Here is a 13,177-nt window from a genome sequence, read left to right as displayed (position 1 = left end):
CAAGTCTCATGCAGGGATGATGGGCAGGGTTCCACCTGCACTCCGGGTATCTAATCGGGAGCCAGATCCTGTGGCCACTTACCATGTCATAGGGGTGGGGTGGGTGGGAGGCAGGGGCCCGCTCTAGACTTTGCTTCTCCCATGCGCAAATCTGGTAGTCTAGCCTAGTTCTCCAGGCTGATGTCTCCTTCTGTCCAGTTAGGCTCTGGCTGTTCAAGTTCTGCTCGGTTTCCTGTGGGTCAGGCCATGTGGGCCTGCCTCTCTCTTGCCTCTCTCCTGCATGGCTCGGGTCAGCAGATAGATAAAGCAACTGCCTCAGACACCACCAACACGCTCTAAAATCCTCACTGAGTCCTCAAATGTCTGACTTGATGCATCTCCACGTGTCATGAATGCATTACATTGAATTGAAGTTCCTGTCCCCAAAGTTTCTTACAAACAGTGTTCTTGCTAGTTGACCTTTAGCATATCTGGAAAGGCACACAAGATTGTACATGAGTTCATGGTACCGAATACATAGTCAAGTAGTAGTTTGAAACTTTTCCCTGTGTTCTAAATTTTACAAATCTAAAACGATTACATCTCAGAATATTTAACAAGTGTGATACATAGTTTGTCTGTGCATCTGCACAACACTGTCATTTAGTTGCTTTTGCCCTAAAACAATATAAATCTTGGATCAAAGGCGCCATAGCACCAAATTGCTGTTAAGAACTATTAAAATTGAAGATGCCTTTGTAAACTGATCAGCTTATATATTTTTTTAGTTTACTGAATACCCTTTTATAATTGTATTTTAGTGAATTATTTTCTTCATCTCAAAAGTACCAACTTCTGGTGTACCATGCAGATTCCCTCTTTCACGATAAGGAATATAGAAGTGCTGTAAGCAAGTATACAATGGCTCTCCAACAGAAGAAAGCACTGAGTAAGACGTCCAAGGTGCGTCCCTCGACTGGAAGTGCAACCGCCACCCCAATAAGCCAGGTACTTATCATTTATTAGATTATCTCCTTAATGTATCCTTTATTTTGAACTATGCTTGAAATACTGTTTTGAGGCGGGACAACATTAACATGGGTTTAACTAGACTTATGTAAACATTCACCTTGACATTTCTTGAATGCCATTTCATTTGGGATAGAAGAAATTAATTCTGCCTTTTTTTGGTTGTTCTTGATTTTTGCTTCTAATTGTGATAGTGTCATAATTCTGTAATTTCTTTTCTTTCATCTTTTTTTGGACACTTTTCTAGCTATTTAAGCCCTTTTAGTGATGTCTATAGCTCAAAGCTTTCAGAAGTCATGCATAACTGCTGGGCCTTCTCTGGAAAATTTGCATTTTCAAGATAGCTGCTTACTTTATTGTGTGTAGTTAATCTAATGGCAAATTAGATACATACAAAAAGATTTTGTTTTCCGAAGTTTCCGTTTTTTTGTCCTTTGAGAATTTCTAGAAACAAGGACAGGGTTGGTCCGTTATTTATTTTTCTTCTTTTTCTTTTAAACCATGCTCAGTTTATCTTGAGGTTCGCTTATGCTATTAAACACAATTGCAGAAGAAAATGACACGGTGCACAGCAGTAAACAGATACTTTTAAAGCAGCATGTATATTATTTGTATAAAATAAATATTTTTTGTTTCGGCTTTATATTTTTGAAGAGTTTCTTAATGACCTTATCTGTGTAAGACATATCTTGACCAGTGGATGGCGAGCATTTGGTAAATTATGCATGTAAAACACCTGCAATCAAAAAAGTATGGGTATGTAAATTATTCTTTTCTTTCAAGAATATAATTTTAAACATTGAGCTTCATAGAATATGAACTACAAACCCCAAATATACTGCAAAAGATGGAAGAAATGCACGTAAAAAGTGTTTTTGATTTCTTCATGCCAAAATATTGTTTGTTTGTATTTTGTCTCCACGTGTTTAGTTACAGTGGATCAACTGTAGAGGGCCTGTTTGATCATATCATGTCCAGCAAGCTTTCCCTTCTGTGGCAGATGGGATAGATTTGACATTCATCAGTACATTGCAGTGTAGGTACCACAGCATTTCTCTTGTGAGTACCCTTCTCATCTGAAGTCCATGAAGTATATTGCGCTTTTTTATCCATATACCCAATGGTCCAAATCTTGCTGCCTATTCACACTGAGAAGGTACGACTAGGTGTAATATTGTGCCTTTTACTTAAATGTATATAGCTGTTCCTTTAAATGCTTTAGTTGTTTAAGCAGCGCCATAGCAATGGAATGTATTTATGTGGCCAGTGATCACGCGCTCCTATAGAAAAACTGTCTCATAAACGCTACCTAACACCTCAATACTCACCATTATTTATAAAACACTTAAACAGGCCCATAACAGCAAATGAGACAATTATTGAGCAACTGAATCATGTGATTTGATTTATATTCTATTCACACAATATTGACACTATATGTACAACTGCAGTTTATTCTTCATTACCGTGATATATAAAACAACATTTAATTAAATCAAACCACTATGGTTGATGGATCAACTAATGGAAACTAGACCATGAATAAATAAGACCAGCTTGTCATTTAAAATCTAATGTTATTAGCTTTATTTAATCAAAGAATGAGCATTATAGGTTTAAAATCTTTATTTTATATGCAAATATGAAAGTAGCATTTTAATAAGGAAGTGAAAATTAGTACTGACATTTCAAAGTTAACTCAGAATAAAAAGAATTAGGTAAATAACGGTTTCCTTTCCCTGAACCTATTTCCCTGTCTCAATCTGTCTTCACCTAGAAAGGAATATAACATTATAAATCAGCTTGGATCCTTACATGCGCCAAAGGTCCATCAGCGTAACGCACACCATTCAGGAGTCGGGAAGTAAGAGTTTTTTCTCCACTCATGGTGTCATAATTTATACCTTTCTCTCTAGCTAAACTTTCTACATTTTACATTCTTTCACAAGAGTCTGCATTTCCCATTGGCTGTTCGGAGTCAGACCATGATTAAGTCATCCAACTTTTGTCCAAAATCCGGGCTTCATATAAGGCCCATTGTCCTTTCAATTCCGCATCCTCGATTTCCTCAAGAATGATACATATTTTTCAAGTTCAGGACATTTACTTCTACTTCCTGGCCTTGGCCACCATATAGTTTTACCGTCCTTGGCTGGCCTCCGTGAACACGCTCATCTCAGCAAAGAAAATCGCTCTTTATTTTATAACCGCTTCGCAGCCAAATTCTTCACAGCTGCGCATGTGCGAAAATCACTCTGGACAAACTTTCGTGTCTGTAGCTCTGTCAGCCATGTTTCTCAGAGCCAACTTTAGGCCTCACTTCAGAAACTATTATTAAACAAACACAAGACATCAATTAATTCAAGAATTAAGACCCATTCTGTTACCCTCCCCCTTTGCTAATTAACACGGTTAATTATGTTACCTAGCTTAGCACACAAAGCAGCATCATATTTACCAATCCTTTTCGAAAATCAGGAACTCTTAAAGCTTTTATCACAAAAGACATAACATAAGCACATAAAAGAAGCACATGCCATTAGTTAAACACCCCCATTTAATATTGACAAAGACAATAGACAAGGTTAGTTTATTAATTTTTCTTTGCATTTGCAACAATAAGCGTATTAGACCCACGTGTAATTCATGTGTGCATCTTTAAAAACTAAGTTGATTAATAATTTCCCCACAAACTTGTTAATCTTGTTACTTTTATTAGGAGAGGTTAACTTCACAAGTTTGAACAAAATTTTGTTCTTTACCTTGCTCCATCAACTCCCTCATCTGGCGATTTCAAAATCACCAAACTATACCCAAAAATGTTATAAATTTTCAACCTTAGAACATGTTTTGGACTTTCTTAATATTAGTAATTCTAAACTTTTGACTCATCATCCGATTTTCTGCTTCTTTCATAATTAGTTTTTCGGAACTCTTCTAATTCTATTTCCTTTACATCTCTTAGCTTATAAATTCTCTTTCTTTCTGTCACATATTTTCTTCTCTTGTGTAGCATGCAACTAATTTTTAACAAAAGTATCATTAAGACTACTATTACTAAAGGAAAAACTATTTTACCTCTAATTGAACTACCAACTTCTTGAAACCAGTGTTTGATTGCTGCAAATCTTTTGCTTAAACGTTCTGAAAAACTCTCATCTTCTAAGGGTTCTATCTCTGAATGTAATTCTGTAATGTTTTTAATATACGTCTCTATATTCTGGCTTTTGTCAGGTATGTATGTGCAACAGTGTTGGACATGTAAAATTCCGCAAACCCCTCCCTCTTTTGCCAGCAGGATATCTAGCGCAAGACGATCCTGCAATACCATTGTTCCCATGGCAACAAGCTCGGTATTCACTAATTGAAAACCACTTGCGGTGTCTGTTGACAATCTGTCAACAATTGTGGACAATTTTCTAATTTTACCTGCATTCAGGGTAATTCCTACCATAGGTATTAATGCACCAAATATGTCTCCAAAAATTTCTGAAAAACTTTCTCTCATGAATCTGTTCACATGGTTGCTAATTTCAAATGATCCATCTGCATTTCTATCTACATGAAAACATTTTGGAAAAACTAATCCCAGATAACAAGTCCCGTACCAGTGATCTAGAAGGCTGTAATAGGCTTTATTCCCACAAATAAAATAAATTCCAGGAAGAAATGGATCTTTGCCTCCTTTAAATCCCCACCCCCCTATAATCTGATAAGTATCTTCACATTGACTTGCCCCAACAAAGTAATTATCATACAGAATAAGGCATCTTTACCTTTTTAAAGATAACAACTAAAAATAAAAATAAAAAATTGAAAAATTACTAAATATACTCCCCTTCTTTTTTTTTTTTAACAGAAAGTCTTATTTTCTAAAATATTTCTTCCAACTGCTTTTCTTTGACCTTATGTCATACATCAAATGTGTTTTTCAGCTAACACAATTTCTTCGACCTTGTGTCTCCTAACACAGTTTCTTCAACCTTGTGTCAATTAATCAATAAGTTCAATCATTGTCACTTGCATCATCAAAATCTTCCTGACTGCTATTAACTTCCACTACTGGTGGGATAATAATGTATGCCCACTCTGGCGATTTATATTTCTGATTTTGTCTAATTATTCTCTTTGCTCTGCTACTAATGACTTCTATTTTCTTTTCTGCCTGATTTTTCTTACTCTGGTCTTCCTCTTTTTGACTTGAAATCTCATTACCTTGCTCTTTTGCCCTATTCACTAATTTAAATTTTATACTTCCAATTTCTTTTGGCCAATTATCTCCTTTTCTTGTTAGCTTCTTTTTTGGTTCTTTCAAATTATACTCGACTCTCCAAGCTCTTTTTCTTGTTTTCTTCAATTTGGATTCATCTTCACTGTCATCTGTTTGACTTTCTGTGTTTTCAGCCGATTCATTAATGATCAATTTTTCTGAGTCAGATTCTTCATCAGATTCAGGTACTTCCTTACTCGGCAGTTTCACTTTGTTAGGAAAATTATTCTTATAGCTGGTACTTGGAATTTCTTCTTCTTCTTCTTCTTCTTCTTCTTCTTCTTCTTCTTCTTCTTCTTCTTCTTCTTCTTCTTCTTCTTCTATTATTTCCAGTTCACTAGTTTCCGAATCTTTGTTCCTTCTTCCAAAGTTTCTATTCTGCCTGTCAATACTCTCCTGATCTTGATCTTGAATCACTTCTTGATCAGTTTCTTTTTCTGCTTCTTGATCTAACTGATTGTCATTTTCATCTTCAGAATCTTGTATTACAATCTCTTCATTCAAAGCCTCATTCGCATTTGAATCTTCCAGATGTCGACTATCTTGTCGATCTTCAGGATCTGGATTTTCATCAGGCTCTTCAGAATCTGAATCAGCTGTTGTATCACCCTCTTTGTCAGGATTCTCAGGTTCTGGGACTCGTATAGTATGACTTGCATGAATCCACCTTATTAATCCCCTACACTTTACTGCATTTGTTGTGACCAAAATCACCTGTCTTGCCTTTTGCCACCTTGGTACTAGGCAATTTCTTCTTGGATGCACTTTTGTCCTCACCCAGTCTCCTGGTAACCGATCAGGAGCTTGTTCTTTTTCCTTTGCAAGGACTTCAGTTCCTACACGATGTAACACAGAAGTCACCACGTCAGATAGTGCAATTTTGGATTATTGCAAAAATCTATCATTTATGCTTATTAACTTGTCAACAGGAACATATGCTTGCCTCATGACCCTGCCCATTAAAATTTCATGAGGGCTCAAACCTATTTTCTTATCTGGAATGCTTCTTAGTCATCAAAACAAGTGGTAGTGCATCTGTCCACTTCATTCCTGTTGCTAAACACAATTTTCCAATTCTATTTTTTTATTGTTCCGTTCACTTGTTCAACACCTGAAGCCTCTGGCCTGTATGCACAATGTCATTTCTGTTTTATACCCAAGGCTTCACAAATCAGTTTTAACATTCTGTTTTCAAAATGTGTACCGCGATCTGTTTCGACCGACACTGGGAATCCGTACCTAGGTATGAATTCTCTCAACAGCGGTTTTGCAACAGTGATTGAATCATTATGACGAGTAGGAAAAGCTTCCACCCATCTTGAGAAAAAACAAACAATGACCAAAACATATCTCAGTTTGTTGTGAGGTGGCATATCAATGAAGTCCAGCTGTATTCTGGTAAAAGGACCTCCCTCCCGTCCTATGGTTCCCATGCTTACAACTGTCTTTCTGTTTGGATTGATCTGCTGGCAAATCAAACATCTCTGACAAAAAGATTCTGCAATTATTCTGAATTTTTGATTGTACCATGTTTGCCTGAATAGCCTAATCATGGAATCTCTGCCAATAAGTCCTGGACCATGGTACATGCGTGCCATATCTGAAATCATGCTGTCTGGCATTACTGGTCTGTCATCTTTGTAAACCCAAATCTCATCCTCTTTTCTTTGCCTACATCCTGCTTTTAACCATGTGTCTTTTTCCTCATACATTCAAGTATTCTTTTCGCGTGAAATAGACGACGCTATTTTCACAGAATATTCAGATTCGTTGATAAAGTAGGACTACTTTACCCATTCATTTACACACATTCATACGGAAAAGATCCCTAACCATGCATACATGAATCTTTAGTAGGACTTTAACCCACCAATAGAAATCTACATTCACCAGTAAGAAAGACGACGCTTCCTTACCCTTCACTCAAGCTTGGATAAATTCTACTACTCTTTTCACAGTGAGTTTTAAAACAGGACAGAAGTATCCCTATTCTTCAAAGCTACAATTTCATAGACAATCCTCGCTATGCATTCTACCTTACACACCTAGAGTTTCCCTAAACTTGTGTTGTACAACCACAACACTAGTGATATACGACGTTACCACTATTTTGAAACAGAACAAATGCACTGTGTAACCTCACTTGTCACACTACTCATGCCAGCAAAACTAGGAGTTTTCACACTGCTGGAAAAAACCTTTCGACTACATATAACAACTTTCAACAAACGTAACAAGTTTTAGACATGTAATCCTATGTAATTACCATGTAACTTGTCAGTTACCATAGTAACCAAACTCTGCTATCAAGAAATTGATCCAGCGCTCCTATAGAAAAACTGTCTCATAAACGCTACTTAACACCTCAATACTCACCATTATTTATAAAACACTTAAACAGGCCCATAACACCAAATGAGACAATTATTGAGCAACTGAATCATGTGATTTTATTTATGTTCTATTCACATAATATTTACACTATATGTACAACTGCAGTTTATTCTTCATTACCATGATATATAAAACCACATTTAATTAAATCAAACCACTATGGTTGATGGGTCAACTAATGGAAACTAGACCATAAATAAACAAGACCAGCTGGTCATTTAAAATCTAATTTTATTAGCTTTATTTAATCAAATAATGAGCATTATAGGTTTAAAATCTTTATTTGATAAGCAAATATGAAAGTAGCATTTTAATATGGAAGTGAAAATTAGTACTGACATTTCAAAGTTAACTCAGAATAAAAAGAATTAGTAAAATAACGGTTTCCTTTCCCTGAAACTATTTCCCTGTCTCAATCTGTCTTCACCTAGAAAGGAATATAACATTATAAATCAGCTGGTATCCTTACATGCGCCAAAGGTCCATCAGCGTAACGCACACCATTCAGGAGTCGGGAAGTAAGAACTTTTTTCTCCACTCATGGTGTCATAATTCATAACTTTCTCTCTAGCTAAACTTTCTACATTTTACATTCTTTCACAAGAATCTGCATTTCCCATTGGCTGTTCGCAGTCAGACCATGATTAAGTCATCCAACTTTTGTCCAAAATCCGGGCTTCATATAAGGCCCATTGTCCTTTCAGTTCCGCATCCTCGATTTCCTCAAGAATGATACATATTTTTCAAGTTCAGGACATTTACTTCTATTTCCTGGCCTTGGCCACCATATCATTTTACCGTCCTTGGCTGGACGCAAAGAAAATCGCTCTTTATTTTATAACAGCTTCGCAGCCAAATTCTTCACAGCTGCGCATGTGCGAAAATCACTCTGGACAAACTTTCGTGTCTGTAGCTCTGTCAGCCATGCTTCTCAGAGCCAACTTTAGGCCTCACTTTGGAAACTATTATTAAACAAACACAAGACCTAAATTAATTAAAGAATTAAGACCCATTCTGTTACCCTCCCCTTTTGCTAATTAACACGGTTAATTATATTACCTAGCTTAGCACACAAAGCAGCATCATATTTAGCAATCCTTTTCGAAAGTCAGGAACTCTTAAAGCTTTTATCACAAAAGACATAACATAAGCACATAAAAGAAGCACATGCCATTAGTTAAACAGCTGCATTTAATACTGACAAAGACAATAGACAAGGTTAGTTTATTAATTTTTCTTTGCATTTGCAACAATAAGCATATTAGACCCGCGTGTAATTCATGTGTGCATCTTTAAAAACTAAGTTGATTAATAATTTCCCCACAAACTTGTTAATCTTGTTACTTTTATTAGGAGAGGTTAACTTCACAAGTTTGAACAAAATTTTGTTCTTTACCTTGCTCCATCACCAGCAAGTCAGTTGTACCTGACTAGATGAAGCTGATGGATGGGACATTTCCTTCTCCTGAATAAACTTCTCTTTATTCATATGCTTGGAGATTTATCTTAATTTTACACTGGCGACGAGGATGGGATTCTTAGGAAATTGCCCATTGATTATGTAGGCCACCCCATTTCTGGCAAGGGTGTAGAGCCTAAACGTGAATTAATTGAGACTATTCAGAATTTAGCGTCCCCCACTAATAAGGAAGAAGTAATGAAAATTCTGGGAATGACGGTCTGAGTTGTGTGAGAATGAATTTATTAATTTGAAAGACAGTTTAAAGAAGACACCCAAACTTAGGAGTTTTGATCCTGCATTGAAATCTGTACTAATCACAGACGCGAACATGAAGGGCCTTGGTGCTGTCCTACAGCAAGAGCAAGGTGAAGAAGTGAAAGTTATTTTGATCCTCTCTCGCAGTTTGGAAGTTGCAGAGCTGAGATATCCTGTGACCGAGAGGGAGGCTTTGGCAGTTCATTGGGCCATCAAGAAGCTCAAAAATGTACTATGGGTTACCAAATATTTGGTAAGAAGCGACCACAAACACTTGTGTGAGGTGTTTACCAAGAAAGGCTTTGATGCTATTTCTAGCAGAATTTCCAAGTGGATTGTGGGTCTGCAAGCTTATGATTTCAAGTTTGAATATCTGCCAGGGGTGCGTAACTCCATCGCTGATATGCTTTTCAGATTAGTTAATCAAGAGAAAGGTGAAATAGACGCAAATTTAGAAGACATGAACGAAGGGGATGAAGGAGGACAAATGGCGTGAAGCCTGTGAATCTGATGAAGAGTTTACTGAGTTACGCTCTTTAGTCAAAAAAGGGTGGTCATGCAAAACTGGTGGGAGTGTGGACAATTATTGGAATGTGAGGGATGAATTATCCTTAAGTGGAGGTTTGATATTTCGAGGTCCAAGGTTAATTCCACCTAAAGTGCTGCGTGAGGAGTTGGTAAACTTAGCCCATGAGGGTCATCAGGGAATATCCAAGACTAAAGAAAGACTTAGGCTTAACTACTGGTGGCCAGGGTTGGACATGCAGGTAGAAAGGATTGTTGGAGACTGCTTGCAGTGTATCTTAAGTGAGAAATCCTTAAAACCTAGAGTTCAACCTACTATAATAAAAGAACAGCCAAAAGGTCCATGGCAGGAGTTTGCTCTTGACATTTTAGGCCCTGTCATGTCCAATGGTTGTGAAATGTTTGTATTTGTCCTCATAGATATGTTTTCAAGATGGCCAGAGATCAGGTTTACAAAGAATATTGACTCTAAACAAGCCATAATTTTTCTCAAAGAAGTTTTTACACAGGAAGGTTTACCTGGATCCCTCTTGTATCTCGTGAAATGGAGGATTTCTTGCAACGCTGTTCAATTAATCACCAGTTGTGTGCTTTGTACCACCCAGAGTGCAATGGAATGGTACAACGTTTTGTACATGTGCTTAAAGAAACCATAAATATGTCAAAACAAAACAGTCTTGATTTGAAAAGTGAGGTGGTTAAAAAGGTTGAAGCTTATAGGTTCACTCCCCATGCCACCACTGTGTATAGCCCGGTCATGCTATTGAAAAACAGGCAACCAAACACTTTAGTTGCTCCATTTTGGGTAAATGTTGCTGAATCAAAAATGAATAAAGGTGTTCCCTTTTACACAAGCGGGAGGCAAATGAGGAGAGGAAGGCAATTGCTAGAAAGGAGAATTTTGATTCAAGGAGTCTGTGAAATCAACGGTTGTCAAAGTAGGAGATTTGGTCATGATTAGAGCACCTGTGGGTAAGAAAAGTTCGGGTTTATTTTCAAAACCCCTAAAAGTTGTCAAGACTTTAGGAAATGGGTAAAGGCTGAAGACACTCGCATGTGGAATTTAAATAGGGTGGTTGTTTTGAAAAATAAAGCACTATTTAGTGACAAAAACAAAGTTGACACATGTAAACCTGATACCACATCTAATGTTCCCACTCCGATTCAAAGGGAAAGCAGGAAAAGAAGTATACGTTCTAGATTCAAAGATTTTGATATGAATGTTTAAAATATGTTACATGCACTTTTATTTCTCATTATTATATCATTAATCTCTTGCTTATTTTCATTTTATTATTTATTTTTTTGTTCGCTTTTTGTTTTTTTACTGTATGGAAGGATGGTGTGTAATATTGTGCCTTTTACTTAAATGTATACAGCTGTTCCTTTAGGAGCTTTAGTTATTGTTTAAGCAGCGCCGTAGCAATGGAATGTATATGTGTGGCCAGCAAGTCAGTTGTACCTGACTAGATCAAGCTGATGGATGGGACTTTTGCTTATTTATTTATTTTATTTTGAAGGTTTTATATAGCGCGAACAAGACTCTTGCGAGTATCAGAGCACTTTACAAGTCATTAATAGAATGCAAGATATAATATACAGAGATCTGAGTAAGTATGTTATACATGGAACAAAATCAAAAGAAAACCAGTACTGAGCTAGCGCAAAAAAGGACCAATATGATGCGTAGGAACACATCAACTAATAAAATGCGGATAATAGTCATTGAGTTCACGTTTATTTAGCCATCAGGATCGATTTCGCTTCTCTTTTGAAGGCGGCAGTGGAAGGGATCATTCTTGTTTCACTTGGCAAAGCGTTCCATATCCTCAGTGCCATACCGGAAAAGGACCAGTTATACGTTTTTTTCTTGGCAAAACGTGGAGGTTGTAGGAGAAGAGGTTTGGCACTCCTGGAGGCTCTGCTGCCCGCAGGAAGCACCAGTTTCTGAGCTAGGTAGTGAGGGGCGTTGTGGTAGAGGACCTTGTGCGTCATACAGGCGATTTATATATGAATTCTGGCTTCAAACGGTAGCCAGTTGAGGGCTCTCAGGTCTGGGGATATGTGGGAGTTTCTCTTAGAACCAGTGAGGAGTCTCGCAGCTGAGTTGATGGTGGCTCTTAGAGGGGCTGCCGAAGACCTTGGGAGGCCGCATAAGGTTACTGCCCCATATTCCATGCGGGGGATTACAAGGGCTTGAACTACTCGCTTGAAATCGTGAGCTGGCAGGAAGGGTTTCAGTTTTGGCAGGGTCCTAAGGTGGAAGTTGGCTCCTTTTGTTGAGGCACTGATGTGTTACTGCATCTTTAGGTTACTGTCCAGCGTTACCCCTTGAGATTTCGCAGAGTTGACTAGGAGTGGTTGGCCATTAAGAACTGTTAAGTGCTTCATCCAATCCAGGATACTGTGAGTTTTGTTAGGGGGAGCGACTAAAAGGAATTCCGTTTTGAGGGAGTTAAGTTTCAGATGGTTTTCGGCCAGCCAAGTTTGGTTATTTTGTAGTGTGGTGTTGAGCGATTTGATGTCATCAAGTGAGAGGATCTTGATGTATATTTGGGTGTCGTCTGCATACGTGTGGAACTATATCTTGGTGAGGCTGAGAAGATCCGTAAGATGTTCCATAAAAAGGTTGAACAGGGTGGGTGAAAGGGAGGAGCCTTGAGGAACACCTAGTGTGACTGGCATGGGGTTGGACAGCGATTGGTTGACCTTGAATATTTGGGATCTGTTTTGGAGGAAAGAGGCGAACCAGTTAAATAAATTTCCAGACATTCCCATTCTGTGTTTCAGGAGATCAAGTAGGTTGTCGTGTTTGACGGTGTCAAAAGCTGATGACAGGTCGAGTAGGATTAGTAGGCAGGCTTCATTTTGGTCTAAGATTTTTAGAGCATTGTCTAATACATGTGTCCTGGCTGATTCGGTGCTGTGACCTGCTCTGAAGCCTGATTGAAATTGGTTAAGCAGGTTGAATCGATCAATGTGACTGTTCAGCTGCAAGTTAACGCATCTTTCCAGGAGTTTGGCTAACATAGAACTGTTAGAGATTGGGCGATAGTTATTAGGGTCTGAGGGGTCCGCTGTAGTTTTCTTTAGGATAGGCGAAACCTGACCAATTTTCAGGATGTTTGGAATGGATCCTTGAAGGAGGGATGAGTTAATGATCTTGAGCCAGAGGGTTAGTAAGAGAGGAATGAAGTCTTTTAGGTAGGTCGCCGGGAGTGGGTCTGTGAAGTGATTGGAGGGTTTCAGCGTGATTAGCGTCT

General features: G+C 37.9%; 1 protein-coding gene across 1 annotated transcript in view; it reads left to right on the top strand.

Annotated features, from left to right (window-relative positions):
- ANAPC7 (anaphase promoting complex subunit 7) overlaps positions 1–13,177 on the top strand; it is a 154,864-nt gene that overhangs the window by 39,055 nt on the left and 102,632 nt on the right. Inside the window, exon 2 of the mRNA XM_086943014.1 lies at positions 801–987. Within this exon, the coding sequence (XP_086799140.1) occupies positions 801–987 (187 nt within the window). The remainder of the gene's footprint in view (positions 1–800; positions 988–13,177) is intronic.

The sequence above is a fragment of the Lissotriton vulgaris genome, chromosome 11, assembly GCF_964263255.1.
Source record: "Lissotriton vulgaris chromosome 11, aLisVul1.2, whole genome shotgun sequence".
NCBI lineage: Eukaryota > Metazoa > Chordata > Amphibia > Caudata > Salamandridae > Lissotriton > Lissotriton vulgaris.
This window is presented reverse-complemented; position numbering and strand designations above follow the sequence as displayed.